We start from the raw sequence: 17,373 nt of genomic DNA on the forward strand, positions 1-17,373 counted from the left end.
TTTTTTTGTTTGTTTGTTTTTTGAGACAGGGTTTCTTTGTGTACTTTTGCGCCTTTCCTGGATCTCGCTCTATAGACCAGGCTGGCCTCGAACTCATGAAGATATCTTTTTTTCTTTTAAAGACTTATATAAGACTTACATATTTTATTTTACATGTACTAATGTTGCCTGCAGGTATATATGTGCCCAGTGTGTGTGCCTGGTGCTCATAGAGGTCAGAAGAGGGCATTCGGCCCCCTGGAACTGGAGTTACAGATGCTGGGAGTCAAACCTGGTATTTTGCAGGAACAAGTGCTCTGAACCACTGAGCCATTTCTCCAGCCCCAGAAAATGCTCTTAACTGCTGAACCATCTCTTTAGCCCCCCACCCACCCACACACACCCTTTCCTTTTTTCTTTGTTTGGATAGTCTCACTGTGTAGCCCTGGCTACCCTGGAACTTGATGTGTGGACCTGGCCTCAAACTCACAGAGATCTGCCTGCTTGTGCCCTCCAGGTGCTGGGATTATAGGCTTGTACCATCAACCCTGGCCTTTTTCTTTATAAAAGATCTTTGCTGGGGTTAAACTTCATGCATGCTAGGCAAACCGAAGTTCTGCCTCTGAACTATACTCCAAACCTCTAAAGGCTTGTTAACAAGAGCCATGCCCACCCAGCACCCAATAAAATCCCCAGGACTCCATATGGTGGGGCCAGGAACAGAGTCCTAGGCTCTGAAATCTGCACTATCAATAAAAGGGTGTTTAGGAGCCAGAGAGCCGGCTCAATGAGTAAAAGCACTTGCCACACAGCCTGGTGACCTGAGTTAGGTCCCTAGAACTCTCATAAAAAGCAAAATGTTGGCCGGGTGGTGGTGGCACATGCCTTTAATCCCAGCACTGGGGAGGCAGAGGCAGGCAGATCTCTGTGAGTTGGAGACCAGCCTGGTATACAAAGTGAGTTCCAGGAAAGATGCAAAGCTACACAAAGAAACCCTGTCTTGAAAAACCCATTAAAAAAAAAAAAAAAAAAAGCAAAATGTGGGGGGCGGGAGAGGTGGCTCAGTGGTTAAGAGCACTGGCTGCTCTTCCAGAGGACCTAGGTTCAATTCCCAGCACCCACATGACAGCTCACAACTGTCTGTAACTCCAGTAATTCACTTAGACATACATACAGGCAAAACACCAATGCACATAAAATAAAAATAAATTAATTTAAAAATCACAAAATGTGGTGGAGTGAATTAATCTGAACACTTCTTCAGAAGAAATGGGAGACATCGAGGAATAGAAATATCTGGAAGAAACAAGGTGGAAGGCAAGAACCAACTCCTAAAGGTTGTCCACTGACCTTCACAATGGCGTGACACACACACACACACACACACACACACACACACACACCAACCAGTGTGTGCCCACACAACAGACAAATAAATAAGCACCTTTAAGGTGGGGTGTCTCTTTTTTCTTGCAAGGAGATGGAACCCAAGGCCTCATATATGCTAAGCAAGTACTCTATCACCGAACTACATACACATCAGCCCTTAAAAGAGGTTCACTGTATGAGTTAGGCAAGAATTAGAAGTCAAGGAAAGAAGAACATTGGTCCTTGAGGTTGTTTTCTGGGTTAGCAGAAGAGCTGAAGAAGACCCGAGAATAATCTCAAAGGAGGATGGGTATGCTTCATCAGACTTGGAGCCTTTTTTTTTTTTTCAGCCATAAAAATCTCACCAGTCTGCCTGGTGTTGGTGGCGCATGCCTTTAATCCCAGCACTCGGGAGGCAGAGCCAGGTGAGTTCTCTGTGAGTTCGAGGCCAGCCCAGGCTACAGCGTGAGTTCCAGGAAAGGTGCAAAGCTACATTGGGAAACCCTGTCTCGGAAAAAAAAAAAAGAAAAGAAAAACAAACAAACAAACAAACAAACAAAAACCCTCACCAGTTAGTGCCCCAGAAAAAGCCTGCCACCAAGCAATGCTTATGCTTTCTTAAGTAGTTTGGTCTCCTCCCTCAGTTTACCTCCCTTCTTAGCTCTCAAGCCAGGCCTTGCGGTGAACATGAAAGCCTGTGTTGGAGATATTATGCCAATACAGTCAGTAAACAGGTCTTAGGTTTCCATGGACTTTGGTGAATGAGCCCATTACCATGAGCCTCTGCCAAATTGTATACTGGTTGTGTGCAAAAACCAAAAAGAAGACAGGCTGAGTGTGATGGCACACCTCTTTAGTCCCAGTGATCTGGAGACAGAGGCAGGCAGATCTCTGTAAATTTGGGGCCAGCCTGGTCTACATAGAAAGTTCCAGGCCAGCCAGGGCTACGAGTGAGACCCTGTCTGAAACTGGGAAAAGAAAACAGTGTGTGCCTTCTGAGTCAAAGCCAGACACATTTCTTGGTCTCCAATATTTCCTCAGATCCCAGTGAAATAAAAGTAGAGAACACAAGCTGGAGAGGTGGCTCAGTGGTTAAGAGCACTTGCCGTTCTCGCAAAGATCCTGGGTTTGAGTCCCAGTACCTACATGGCTGCTCACAACCATCTGTAACTTTAATTCCAGTGGATCTGATGCCCTCTTCCAGCTTCTATAGGCCCCCGGCATACATGTGGTGCATGGAGGTACATGCAGGAAAAACACCCATAGATGTAAAATAAAATTTAAAAAGACATTTTTCTTTTAAAAAGATAATCTGGGCCAGGCGGCGGCGGTGGCAATGGGGCACGCCTGTAATCCCAGCACTCTGGGAGGCAGAGGCAGGTGGATCTCTGGGAGTTCAAGGCCAGCCTGGTCTACAGAGCAAGTTCCAGGACAGCCAGAGCTGCACAGAGAAACCCTGTCTCGAAAACAAACAAACAAAAAAGGGGGAAAAAAAAAAAAACAAAATGATAGTTTGGAAAACTGTGTGTATGTTTGTGTGAGTACATCACATGTGTGGGTGCATGAGTACATGTGTACCTGGATCTCTCCATCTTAGTTTTAGAGAGACAGTCTCATTGACTTTAGAGGTCATCCGTTTGGCTAGATTAGCTGATAACGAGCTTCAGGAATCCATCTCTTCATGCCTCTGCACCCAGAGCTGGGTGTGTGAGTATTCAAGCCCTAGCGCACTTGAATGTGAGGGCTGGTCTGACTCAGGTCCTTCCTGCTCACATGAGGACCATCACTGTCGGCATCATCTCCTCAGCCCCAGTTTGAAGAACACTTAAATATGATGTTTTAGTCTGTTTTCTGTTGCTATTGCACACTGTTGCAGACTTCATAACTTAAAAGGAGTTTGCTTTGACTCATGGTTCTGGTCCAAGGTCGAAGGGCTCCACTCAGTGATGGCCTTCCTCTTGCCAAAGTCCTAAGCAGCACAGGACATCACATGGTGAGAGATAGGGAGCATGAGAGTGGCCAAATTGGCTTGATAGACAACTCACTGTGAAGATAACCCACGAACTCACTCATTGCACAGATGGATTGATCAATGTACCACTGAGGGCCGAGCCCTGGTCACCTCTCAGCCGGTCCCGTCCCACCTCTGATTATCTATCTCCTAATGAGGATTAAATTCCAACAGGAGTATCAGAGGGACAAACCATATAAGGCCGTAGAAGAGGATATAAGTAAAGAGTGTAAAGCCAAAGCAAAATGGCTGGAGAGATGGCTCAGCAGTTAGGAGCACCGGCTGCTCTTTCAGAGGACCTGGGTTCAATTCCCAGCACCCACATGGCAACTTACAACTGTCTGTAGCTCCTGTTCTAGAGGGTCGGACACTCTCATGTGTACATACATGCAGGCAAAACACCAATGTACATAAAATACAAATAAATAGAGTTTTTTAAAAATAAAGCAAAACATGTAGAATTAAAGAATAAATTCATGACTGAAGTGAAAAAATAAGCTATAATATGACGATAATATTTAATTGGTAAAGTATCCACTTAAAAAACTCAAGTTTTCCCCATATTCTTCTTAGAATGGCATGTGAGGTTGAATGCATGGAGAGTTACGGTTTGGATATAAAGTGTCTCCCGAAAGCCAGTACCCAACGCAATGTGCAGAGGCAGGCTTTGGAGAACTGATTGGATCCGGAGGGCTTTGCTTTCATCATTGATGGATTCAAACTTTGATGGGGTTTTCTTTTCTTTCCTTTAGCCTTTATTATTATTACTTTTGACTTTATGTGCATGTGTGTCTGAATGCATTTGTCTGTGCTCGCCACTTGGGACTGGAGCTACAGACATTGGTGAGCTGCCTTGTAGGTGCTGGGAACCGATCCCAGGTCCTCTGGAAAAGCTCTGTGCTGAGTTTTCTTTCCAACCTGGAATTCAAACAGGCTATTGGATGGTGGTGGGACTATGGAAGGAGGGTCCTGTTGGAGCAAGTAGATCACTGGGTTTGTGCCTTGCCTTCTGTTTGTCTTCCCAGCATCCTGTCCTCCTTGCGGGAAGGAACTCTGCCATAAACTCCCCTCCACGATGTTCTTCCTCATCACAGGCAAAGGAACAACAGCAGCAAGTGACCATGGCCTGAGACTTTGGAAATGGGAGTTCAGATTAGTCCTTCTGTTTGCTAGGTATCTGTAGCAGCAATGAAAAGTCTAATCAACACAAAGAAGAAAGTCTAATGCTAGCCCATTGTTTGCTGGAGCTAAGCCTTTGCTAACATGGTCATGATAATGTAAGTCTGTCCGTTGGGTTTTATCTGTCATACCGTCCAATCCAAAGGAAACTCTGATTCCCCAAACCCCAAAAGGCAGTCCAAATATCCAGAAATGAGCTTGCCTGGAGTGTAGGAGGATTTCTGGTGGTTAGATGAAAGCCAGCCTTCCTCAGGGACTTGAGAAGCTAGTTCCCCTCTACCAAAACGTCACTTCCTTCCATCTGGCAGAAGGGACATATGGCTACCTGGGGTGGCCATCAGCATATCAAAGTGCATGCTGGTATCACAAGTACCTGTTACACACTTCAAAGTCCATGCTGGCTCCTAGCTCTTCTCCTCTCCTCCCCTACCCCAAACACCCTCCAGCTCACCGCCCCGCTGGGGGGGGGGAGTTATTCACACTCCTTATAACCCTGCTATTTCTGCCCCCCCCACCCCGTGCATTCGTTAATTCTTTGTCTCCTGCTTTTCTCCCCTATCCCATAGACTGCCCTGGCCATGTCCAGTCTGCTGGTCATGTTCAGTCCCCTTAATTTCTCCCTCTCCCTCTCCTCTGCACTTTTCCCAGATGCCTCTGGCGGTTCTCTCTCTCCTATCTACCATAAAAAGCCTTCCCCTTAACCATACCATGGAGCAGTCATGGTGTCAGTTTATACATAGACTCATCCTCAGCAAGATCCAGAGGCTTGGCTGTCAGTGTAGCAAAACCCCACAAATGCTGGCAATCTTGAATGTTGCAAATGTGAAGCTGAGAAGGGGTTACATATGGGAGTGAGGGGGCAGGGTATAAATGAGACACTCCTTCCTGGTCACCCTGACAAGGAGACAAAATAATAGACATTTACTTCCATAACCAAATAATTCGGCTAAGCAAGGCATGATGGCACACACCTGTGATCCCAGCCAGCGGGTGGGTATTTTGAGGCCAGCTGGGCTGCATGGTGAGACTCTGTCCCAAACAAACAGATGCAAAACACCACTGTTCCACAAGCTGGGAATATAGCTCAGTGGTAGAGAACTTGCCTGGCCCATGATAAGGCCCCAGGTTCAGTGCCTGGATCTTCTGGGGTAGGATAAAAAGAAGAGAAAATATTATAAATATCATCTTCCTTGGGAAGCAGAAAGGAAGACAGTGTGGACCGCACCCCCAACATTTTATACCTTTGTGACATCAACAGCAACGTTGTTTTTTCTTTAAAAAAAAAAAAAAAAACCCAGAAGTATGAACGTTATTAAACTAGGATTTCTGGTACAATGCCTAGAAAAGGCAAAAGCAAGCTGTTCCAGGGGTCGCCTAGAGGAGCTGGTATGGGATAGGCTGGGGAAGAGGAGACTGACATTTCCCATTATGCCAGGCTTTGCCAAGTGAATGCAGCACTGTAATTTGGGAAAAGGAAAACCTTCCAATAGCAGGAAGCCTTGCTGGAAAGTGGGGTTCGTCACCACGGCCTGCACCAGGCCTCAGTCACACCCACTAATGGAAAAACACAAGCATTGGACCCTCAGAGACAGGAGCTCATCTGCGGCTCCCATAACTTTGCCTTGAAAAATTAATTTAATACACTTAACCTTCTTGTTCTTGGTTTGCCGCCAGAGCTAAAATTGACTCACATTCTTCTAGGACACCGATGGGAAACGACTTGGGGAAAGTGTCGGAAAAGTACTGAGGGAAGCCTGCCAGTTTCATCCCCTTGCTTCTTCCACTTTGCTGTTTTCTAAAGTTTCTCCCCTGCACTGAAGAAAGAGAGTGTCGGGAGGGGGTGGCGCACGCCTGTAATCCCAGCACTCGGGAGGCAGAGGCAGGTGGATCTCTGTGAGTTCGAGGCCAGCCTGGTCTACAGAGCTAGTCCAGAGTCCAGGACAGGCTCCAAAGCTACAGAGAAACCCTGTCTCGAAAAACCAAAAAAAAAAAAAAAAAAAAAAAAAAAAAGGAAAAAAAAGAGAGGCCTTTCTGGTTTTGTTTTTCTAGGGAATGTCACGTTGCCTTCATGCATCTGACATGGTGATTTGGTGTATCACTGTGTCATCTCAATGGCTGTTGTGTTCCCAGAGCCAGCTAGAGTTTGTGAAATGAGTACATGCAATGTAACCTCCCTAGAGTGGGGCCAGAGTGACTAATGAAAGGTGAAACACTCTCACAGCCTGTGGCTGGACAGTGATCATCCCAGCTTGCTAGAAGTGAAGAGCTACCCAGGTTGAGAGACTATCAGTGCTGAAGCCAGGACAGTTTGGAATGAGTTAGTACAGACCCAAGGGAGGCCTACACCACCATTCGCTTTTAGCCCAAATGTATAAGCTTCACTCATTCAGTCAATCAAATAACTCAAGGCCCTATCCTGGGTACCTTCTTCTCCTCACTCATTTGCCTATCCATGCCTGAATGTTACCATCATCTATCAGTGGTGACTCCCTAAACCCTTTTCCCCACTGGTCACGGGATCCTCCAGAGGCCTCCCTCCTCCTGGATCCCCTCTACACCTTGGACTTATCTCAGTCTCCTTTTTTTGGGGGGGAGGGGGTGGTTCAAGACAGGGTTTCTCTGTGTAGCCCTGGATGTCCTGGAACTCTGTAGATCAGGCTGGCCTTGAACTCAGACATCTTCCTGCCTCCACAGTGCTGGGATTAAAGGCATGTGCCACCACTGCCCGACCTCATTCTCCTTTTTTTTTTTTTTTTTTTTTTGAGCAAGCACTCTACCACTGAGCTAAATCTCCAACCCCTAAACTCTCCTTTAAAAAAAAAAATAATTATTTATTATTTATACAGTGTTCTACCTGCTTGTTTGCCTGTGGGCCAGAAGAAAGCACCAGATCTCATTACGGATGGTTGTGAGCCACCATGAGGTTGCTGGGAATTGAACTCAGGACCTTTGGAAGAGCAGCCAGTGCTCTTAACCTCTGAGCCATCTCTCCAGCCCTCATTCTCCTTTTAAAAGCCTCCTTGCCAGGCGGTGGTGGCACACGCCTGTAATCCCAGCACTCGGGAGACAGAGGCAGGCGGATCTCTGTGAGTCCGAGGCCAGCCTGGGCTACCAAGTGAGTTCCAGGAAAAAGGCGCAAAGCTACACAGAGAAACCCTGTCTCGAAAAACCAAAAAGAAAAAGAAGAAGAAAGAAAGAAAAAAAAAAGCCTCTTTCTCTGGCTTCTGTATTAGTCTTTTCTTCGATTGCCAATAGCACAGTGTCATGGAAGGAGGTTTGTTTGTCTCATGGTTATGGAGATGTAAGAATGAGGGGTCACATCTGGCGAGATCATTCTTGCTTGTCATCCTCCTGCCCATGGTGTAATGCTGCAAGAGTCAGGGAGTGGTGATTCGTGTACGTGTGTGCGCGCGCGCGCGTGTACACGTGACAGCCAGCCCTATCCCGATGGCACTGTGTTAGTGCCTGCTCTATCCCAGTTAATTAGTGACACTTCCCCCAGAGAGCTCAGACCTGTGTAATAATTTACACATATGCCCCTGTGACGGCTAAAGGAACTTAATGTGGTACCTGGCATCCCTTGAGGGCCACTGACCTTCGCCCTGGAATGTCTGTGAGATCCTAATGACCTTCAGGTGAGACGAGACTAAAATAATGGTGTTTCTGCTGCGAGGGATTTAACCACGCTCTCTTTGCTTTTCTAAACTGGCTTATGGATGTGGGATGTAGGCAGTTTCCTCTCCCCAGTAGCTGCTTTCAAATGACCACACTGAGGCTTATGTTACTTACAAATTCTTGGCCGATAGCTCAGGTTTATTACTAACTAGCTCTTACAACTTAAATTAATCCATTTCTATTCATCTACATTTTGCCATGTGGCTCCAGGCTTTACCTGACCTACAGCATGTCCTGCTCCCTCAGGGGCTGGCTGGCATCTCTGACTCCACCCTCTTTCTTCCCATCATCCTCAGTTTGGCTTTCCCATCTAACTTCCTACCCAGCTACCAGCCTGCCAGCTTTTTATAACCAATGAGAACAATACCTGTTCACAGTGTACAGAGGATTATTCCACAGCAGTGGGTCTGGGATGAAGTGGTGTTTGTATTACTGAGTAATGGGAAAGAGAAACACATGAGGGGGTAAAACCATTTCTTGCCCAGCAGTGGATTCCATAGAAAACTGTTGTGTGCACCTTTGACATCCACCTTAGAAACCCTCCTTTAGCCCCTTAGCACAGCATGCTGTTTGACTGTCCTTCTGCAAGCAGTAAGAATAAATTCACTTAACCTAAATTTGAACTGAGCATAAGTCTTTGGCCTTCCCCAGGGGATTTGAACACCACAACATGTGGACATGTGCACGGCTGTCTTCTGGTCACTCTCCGTTTCACATTTTTTAAAAAGCAAACATTTGTTATTTTTTATTTATGTGTGTGTGTCTGTGTGTGTATTCATGCCATGAGTGTGTGCAGTGTCCAATGAGGCCAAAAGAGGGCACTGGATCCTCTAGAACAGAGTTTCTCAACCTGTGGGTCAAAACCCCTTGGTGGGTCACTTGACCCTTTCATAGGGGTCACCTAAGACCATCTGCATATCAGATATTTACATTATGATCCATAACCGTAACAACAAAAAATAATTCTACGGCTGGCGATCAATACAACACGTGGAACTGTATTAAGGGTCACCGCATTAGTAAGGTTGAGACCCGCTGCTCTAGAGCTAGAATTACAGGAAGTTGGGAGCCGCCCAACAGAGTGCTAGGAACTGAACTCAAGCCCTCTGGAGGAAGAGCAAGTGCATCCAACTACTGAACCATCTGTCCACACACCTTCCTTACAGATTTATTTTATTATTTATGTGTATATAGGCCTGTGTACATGTATGTGCATGTGTGTCGTGTGTGTGGAGTGCCCTCAGATACCCGGAGCTGGAATTCCAGGTAGTTGTGAACTTCCTGATGTCACTGCTGGGAACTGAACTCTGATCCTTTACAAGAACTTTCTGCTCTTTGTTGTTTTTGTTCTTTGAGACAGGGTTACTCTATGTAGCCCAGGCTGTCCTGGAACTCAAGCTCTGCATCAGGCTGACCTCGAACTCACAGAGATCAGCCCTCCTGAGTGCTTAAATTAAAGGCGTGCGCCACCACTGCCTGGCGGAACAAGCATTCTTAGCCAGTGAGCGGTCTCTTCAGCTCCTTTTCCTGTCTTTTGTCTTGGTTTTCTGAGACAGGGCTTCTCTGTGTAGCTCGGGATGTCCTGGAATTCACGCCCAGGCTGGCCTTGAACTCACAGAGATCTGCCTGCCTCTGTCTCCTGAGTGCTGGGATCAAAACCATGCACCACCACCACCTGGCCTCTACTCCCTTTTCTTATAAAGGCTCCATGTTTCAGTCACAGAGCTGAACTTTGATGAATTTATTTCATTCTAACAATCACTTCCCAAATGTCCCACTGCTAAATGCCACAGGTGGATTAATCTTGATAGTAGGAATTCAGTTTTAATATGTAAAGCTTGGGGGGAGACACTGGAGAGATGGCTCCGTCAGTATTGCCTGCCATACAATCTCCAGGACCTAAATTTAGCGCCCATATAGAGAGCTGGGCTTCTGTAACTTCAGCCCTGTAGAGGGCAGACAGAGTAACCCTTTACCTACCTGCTCCAGCATGGAGCTCCTAAGAACAAGGGCTGCACACCCCACAAAGAGAGCCCATGTGGCCTAGAATAGCATTGAGCTCACTGCAGCCAAGGCCTTGAACTCCTGATTCTTACAGTGGGGTTTCAGGTGTGGACCACTGCTCCTAACCACAGAGCTTTCCTTTATCAGCTGTGGAAGGGTCAAATCTGAGCTGTTAATCCGAAGAATTCTACCAGCTACGTACAGGTGGCCCTGGCTGTCCTAATAGCGTCCTTTACATCAACTGTCCTTTCTAATTCAGGATCATATGTTTTATCACCATTGTCTTTAAGCTGCCTTTTCGTTTACTTGTTTCTTTCTCTCATTTATTTGTAGCAGGCAGTGAAGAGAACGCCCAGCCTGCCAGCAGTTTCTTGGCCTTTGGCCTTTGTCTTTCACAATGCTGATAATTGAGTTTGAGCCCGATGTCGGTTTGCTCGTGGTTAAACTCAGGTGATGCTGTTTGGACAGGGCCACCGTGGACCGCCACTGCTTCCTCTGTGCATCTGTCAGGAGGCTCAGCTCATTCCCTAAGTTAACCAGCATGGCTTGCTAAGGTGGCATCTGCTGGGCTTCTCCACCTAAAGCCACCTCTTCATCTTCGTAACTAACCAGTATTTCGAGGAAGGACATCCAGAGGAACCATTGTTCCATCAGCTCTCGCCCAGAGACCTCAGGGTCTTAATTTTTTTTGGTTTTTCGAGACAAGGTTTCTCTCTATAGCTTTGGAGCCTGTCCTGGACTAGCTCTGTAGACCAGGCTGGCCTCCAACTCATAGAGATCCACCTGCCTCTGCCTCAGAGTGCTGGGATTACAGGTGTGTCTAATTCTTGCCTACGTCGTTGTTGGGTTCCTGACTAGCCTCTCGATGCTGTTGACAGATTACTGCTAGCTGCAGGCTCCCATTTGCTCCATGGATTCATTTCGAATGTAGTCATAGACTCATTACTCATATTTTTTTTCTTTCTTTTCCTTTTTCTTTTTTTGTTTTTTGTTTTTGTTTTTTTTTTGTTTTGTTTTTTTGTTTTTTGAGACAGGGTTTCTCTGTGTAGCCTTGGCTGTCCTGAAACTCACTCGGCACACCAGGCTGGCCTTGAGTTCACAGAGATCCCTCTGCCTCCAGAGTGCTGGGAATAAAGGTGTGCATCATCACCGCCCAGCTACTCCCATGTATTTTAAAATGTGTTATGATCTGTAGATGTAACCGTCTTGTTAAATAAGAAACACAGAACCGATTGCAGAGTTAAAAACCAGGAGGTCAGAGCAATAGCTGAGAGCCTTACCCTTCATTGCTTCTGCCGTTCTTCCTCTCCGCAAGAGACCTACTTCTGTGCGTCCTGTCTATTTATAGACTTTCTGTTCTGTTTTCTCATTGGTTGTAAACCCAGCCACATGACCTCCTCATCACTGCCTGTTTGTACAGACCTCCAGGTCTTCTATGGTTGAGATTAAAGGCGTGTGTCTGCCATGCTGGCTGTGTCCTTGAACACACAGAGATCTACCTAGCTCTGCCTCCCAAGTGCTGGGATTAAAGGCGTGCACCACTACCGCTCAGTTTCTGCTCTGACCTCAAGGCAACTTTATTAACATACAAATAAAACCACATTTCAATACAAATAAAGTATCACTATAATGATCTATTAAGTCAGTATCCATGTTAATACTTAAACAGTTTCAGTTTGTTCTCTGGGAGACTTGTTTTCAGTTCAGTTTGTTTGTTCTGTTTTAGCCTCCCAAATGCTGGGATTACAGGCACTCACCTCAACATCCCACCCTCCCACCCCCTCACCCCCTTCTCCCATCTTTTTCTCCCTCCCTCCCCCATTCAGAACCCACCTCTCTGAGAAACTCCCTCCCTTTTGTGGAGACCACAATCTAGAAACTAAGATCTAAACACTAGGTGCCTGGGTGTGTCCCTGCCTCTAGGCTCTGTGTAGCACAGACAAGATATGCAAATAGTGAACAAGCAGGTGGACCCATTGCCAAGTGTTTATCTTTGCAACGGCCTTCCGAACTACCACCGCACCACACTAGAAGTCTGAATTGGTTTTTTCCCACATCCAGTGACATGTAGTCTATTATGACGCTGAGATCCCTAGGCCCTAGGTCCATCCAGTCCTCTGCGCCCCAAGAAACGACTGCACCCTACTACCCAGTGTTACGCTAGTGCCCGCGCTACCACCACCCGTCCGAGTAAGGGGCTGTGGATTGAAAAACAGAGACAAAAGACAGAGGGTCATTCCTGCCAGGGGATGCCGAATGGAATGCCGTTTATTCAAGAAGGGAGGGAACCTTAAATACAGGCTTACAGCACAATGGAGGAACCCCGGAGGGCAGAAGTTCTACTGAATGTTCTACATTCTTGCTTCTAAGCTATTTACACCAAATGCAGGATACACAAAGAACTTCCCTTAAGCATTCAGGAGGGTGGAGATAGGCAGGGAATCAGCATAGGGAGGACATCAAGGTCAAGGTCAGGCAAGCAGGGCCGCAGTTACCCAACTTGGGAGTTCCAGGGCACTACAACCCAGTGCTGAGTAGTCCTAAATGTGGAGTAGGTTTAGGTGGATCCAGCATTCTCTCTTGGCTACTGTAATTTGTTGGGATTTAAGCCCACTGAACGTCACCATAATAAATTCATGTCACCTCTGATCTGGTCCAACCTACCAAGTGCTGCCTCCTGTGGCTTCCCCAAGGGCCTCTTGCCACCAGAGCATCTGTGTTTCTATCCTTGCTCTGGCCATGTTCACTGCCCGGGGTCTGCCTCCCACACCTCCCGAACCTCCCGCAGCCCATGCCTGGTAAGACTGTTTATCTTGAGGTCCTTGGCTCTCCTGGCCCAGCTCAGTATCTGGCATACAGTAAGAATTTTATACTTTTGGTGTGTGGTGGTGGCTTCTGGAGATAGGAACCAGAGCCTGGTTCATGCTAAGCAAGTGTTCTACTGTTCCCTCTACTTTCTCTCTCTCTCCCTCCCTCCCTCTTATAGATCATAGATCTATTACATATGTTCTTTTCTTTTTCTTTCTTTCTTTCTTTCTTTCTTTTTTTTTTTTTTTTTTGAGACAGGGTATCTCTGTGTTCCTGTCTGTCTTGGAACTCATCATGTAGACCAGGTTGACCTTGAACTGACAGATCTGCCTGCCTCTGTCTCCCAAATGCTAGGATTAAAGGTGTGCGCCACCACAGCCAGCTCTTGTTATGTATTTCTTGAGTGAAGTGGATTCTCACTGGACCTTCCAGGTTCTCTGAGACTTTCTCCCAGTTAGAGTGTTCTGTGTCCCACACAGCCAGACCCTCTGAACAACACCCAGTGTCTCTCAAATTATCATCTATGTACCTGACTCTCCTCACTGGATTCATTCAACTTTACTCCCCAGGACCTAGTGATGGCTCACACACTCATCAACAGTGTTGCCAGGAAAGCTACTGACCTTGCTTGGTTGCCATACCACAGCCCGGAAGTGGGGCCTCCAGAGTTCAAACCTGGGTCTGCAAAGCGACCTCCTTTCCCAAGCATGCTGTTCCCCCCTGGGGGAGGGAAAAAGGACCTAGGCCTAAAGTGGTGAGCAGAGGGGAAGGGGATGCCTGGGTTCTGTTTGTCGCCTGCTCTTTTGCAGGTTGATCTCCACAGTTTCCGGGTTTCTCAGGTCATCAGTTGACCCCAAACCTGCAAGTCATGAGGTATCAAGTGAGAGGTCCAGGAATGAGAAATAAAGAAATAAAGACAGCTGGGCGGTGGAGGTACACACCTTTAATCCCAGCACTCAGGAGGCAGAGCCAGGCGGATCTCTGAGTTCAAGGCCAGCCTGGGCTACCAAGTGAGTTCCAGGAAAGGTGCAAAGAAAAAAAAAAGACAAAAGCAGCAGGTGGGTCCAGCAGGTCTTGCTGAAGCTGACTTGTGCCAAGCAAATTAATTACGAAGCACAGCATCAGATTTGCAGAGTGGGAAACAGCCAAGGTCAACAGCCAAGGTCAACAGAGAGCTGAGTCTGATAGTGTTGGCGAAGAGATCGCAGGAACAGCTGCCTTCGGACTGATAACTACGGCCCAGGGGAAAGAGTTGGGGCTCCAGAAACGGAAACCTCGACCCATACAAGGCACCCATGCAGCGTCAGACAGGGCTTACCAAGTCCACTCCTGGACAAGGACACAGATCTAAAGTTCCTTCTGTCCTTTCATGGTGGCCTCTGACAAAGTCTTAGGTTGATCCAGCTCCCCACAATCAGTCCTCTGCCTTTCTCCCTACTCGCCATCCAGCCTGTAACTGTCTTAAGGTTAACTCTGAGCCAGGCTTCCTAGTCAGCTTTTAGCTCACACCTGGCTGTGCTGCATGGTGCTGCCTGGCCCGGATCCTACTGAGATTAGTCTGGTTTGGCTCCTGGCCCTTGGCATGGAGCTTCAGCTACTCACTCCTGCCTTAGCGCTGATGCACCACCCCATGTGTCCTCCCTCCCAGCGAGAGGGAGAAAGTAAGAGAGTGTCCTTGTCCTTCGACCTTCCTTCAAGAACAGCTTCTTTGAGGGGGCAGGGCTTTAATCCCAGCCCTCCGGGCAGAAGCCGGCGGATCTCTGAATTCTAGATCCAGTCTGGTCTACAGAGCAAGTTCCAGGCCAGCCAACGTTACATGGTGAGACCTTCTCAAAGCAACAATAACAAAATAACAAAACCAACAGCTGCTCCGAGATCAAAAATTAACCCCGAGGAAGCCAGCTAACACTTTAGATAGGGATGGACTAAGAAATGGAAAATCTAATTGGTTAGTTACAGCTTCCAGTTACTGAAAGAATGTGCCTGAGATAACTCCATTGCCTTCAGGTCAGTAAAGGGCAGAGCCTCAGGGAGGGAGCTAACTGCTTGCTTGCTGACTGGGAAGCTAAGAAAAAGAGAAGGGGCCAGGATCCCCACAATCCCTTCAGGACCACCCCCTATCTCTCCTCACCTCCCCACCACATGCTGGGACAAGTGTTTAGAAGACTTTTTGTGTTTTCCAAGACAGGGTTTCTCTGTGTAGTTTTGGTGCCTGTCCTGGATCACGCTCTGTAGACCAGGCTGGCCTCAAATTCACAGAGATCTGCCTGGCTCTGCCTCCCGAGTGCTGGGATTAAAGGCCTGCGCCACAACCTCTGAGCTGGAAGACATTTAAGATACAAACTATAGCACCTGGCTTCTGTCCTCCACAGGCTTGAGGCTCTGGGAAGACTTCACATGGGTTGTTGTGGGATATTCCCCAGAGAAGGCCACTCAGACACAGGTTTAAGTCAATAGGAAGTCTTAATTAGCTGGGTGGTGACACTTGCTCTTCTCAGGGTGAGCTTTTAAGCACAAAGCCACATCCTGGTTGGACACACTTCAGTTAACAAGAGCAGTTAACCAGAAGCAGAATTATAGAAGCCAAAAAGCCAGGTTGGTACATTTAGAGGCCTTCCTAGAACTATGGGACTTTGATGGAGTCGGTCTGTTTTCATTTTGGCAGGTGGTACTCTCTACGTGCTGAGTTTTATGGCCTGAAGGGTACTTCCATCATGGAGTCGGTTGTGCTAAGGTCTGGAGGCCTGTTGCATGGGTAGCCAGGTAACAAACAGGAAAAGAGTTAATGGGCAAGTGTACATCCTGACGTATTTCCTGCCTGTGAACCTCCGGTCCACACGTGACCAAGCAATCAATGCAGATGGGTCAAACAAACTTGTTTAGGGGAGTGAGAAACATGTGGCTCTTTATCTCCCATAAACAATAGCCTCCAGTATTTCAGGAACTGTCTGTCCTTGGGCAAGGGGCTTGCAGCTCTGAGGCATTTTTGTGTCATGGCTCTCTAAGGCATAGTAATTAAAACTTGGTAACTGTGTAACTTTGGCTCTCAAGAGTTCGCTCTGAGGTACATGGTTACTTGAAAGAAGAAAAAGAGCAAGAAAAACAGCTCACAGATCTGTCTCCCATGTGTATGCACCGCCTAGTACCGGGAGGTCTAAGACCCCGAAACCTCCGTGGAAGGAAAATTTCACCATGTACTCTTACATCTGACCGCTGCTGTAAGCCTGTAAAACAGCTCGTTTGCAGTTTGCAGTGGAGGGAACTAATAAAAGTCTGCCTTTTTTTCTTGAAATGCTGGAAATTGAACACAAAGTTTCATGCATGCTGGCCCAGCTCTCCACCACTGAGCTACACATCCAGACCTCATACTCTGTAAATGTGCATCTCCAGCCCCTGCCTGAGCCAGAAGGAACCCCACTGTAGCCTTGGTGCATTTCGGCTCCCGCCCAGCTCTCTGTGAATCTGAGGCCAGCTGTTTCTTGCCTTGGAAGCTCTTATCCTTGTGGATTCTGCCTTCTCTGTCCCTGGAGGCTTGAGATAAGACCTCTGACTTATTGCACTAACTTGCTCTCCACCCTCGTTCCAGGAGGGTCGGAATTTAAGGAGTAATATTTAAAGGAGGAAGCACACAGAGGAGACAACGCCTCCTAATTTTAGACCAGTACATATGCTGAAAAGTTTTGTTTGTTTAGTACAACATGTATTAATCTTTTCAGTTGTTTTTTGAAACAGTTTCACAATGTAGCCCAGGATATCCTAGGACTCACCACTGTAGCCTAAGATGACCTTGAACCTGTTGGTGACCCTCAAGCCTGAGCTTCCTAAGCACTGGAGTTACCGGCTGAGCCACCACACCTACCCACAAGATAACATTCTTTTTGAATTTGCGGCACTTCTTTCTAGGTTTGGATTTTCCTGAGGAATTTTTCCTACAGGGAAATAGCCTTTGCTATTAAGATGGCAGTGAGAGCCGGGCGGCACACCTTTAATCCCAGCACTCGGGAGGCGGATCTCTGTTAGTTCAAAGCCGACGTGGTCTATAGAGTGAGTTCCAGGAAAGGTGCAAAGCTACACAGAGAAACCCTGTCTCGAAAAACCAAAACAAACAAACAAACAAAGCTGGCAGTGAGGGTGGGGTCTTCAGCTCTCTGGAAGAGTGTTTGCCTGGAAACCCTGTGTTCCACCCTCAGGACTGCACTAATAAATAGATAATAAACATGTCAATGAATAACATCAGTTTCTGGGTGCACTGATGCATGCTGTAATCCTGGCACTTGGGAAACCGAGGTTGAAGTAAGAGCCTGGGTGATACAACAAGTTTGGGGCTAGCCTGAGCTACATAGCATGAC

The 17,373-nt window shown here is 47.1% G+C and overlaps 1 protein-coding gene across 2 annotated transcripts in view; it reads left to right on the plus strand.

Annotated features, from left to right (window-relative positions):
* The window catches only part of LOC118589106 (atherin-like), a 31,050-nt gene extending 26,062 nt beyond the window's left edge, over positions 1-4,988 (plus strand). For both annotated transcript variants that reach the window (XR_004945642.1, XM_036196028.1), the window contains one exon: positions 4,384-4,988. Coding sequence is in view for 1 of the 2 variants with exons in the window: in XM_036196028.1 (XP_036051921.1) it covers positions 4,384-4,420 (37 nt within the window). In the remaining variant the exon portion in view is untranslated. The remainder of the gene's footprint in view (positions 1-4,383) is intronic.
* The last annotated feature ends 12,385 nt before the right edge of the window (positions 4,989-17,373 follow it).

This window comes from Onychomys torridus, chromosome 8 (assembly GCF_903995425.1).
Source record: "Onychomys torridus chromosome 8, mOncTor1.1, whole genome shotgun sequence".
Lineage (NCBI taxonomy): Eukaryota > Metazoa > Chordata > Mammalia > Rodentia > Cricetidae > Onychomys > Onychomys torridus.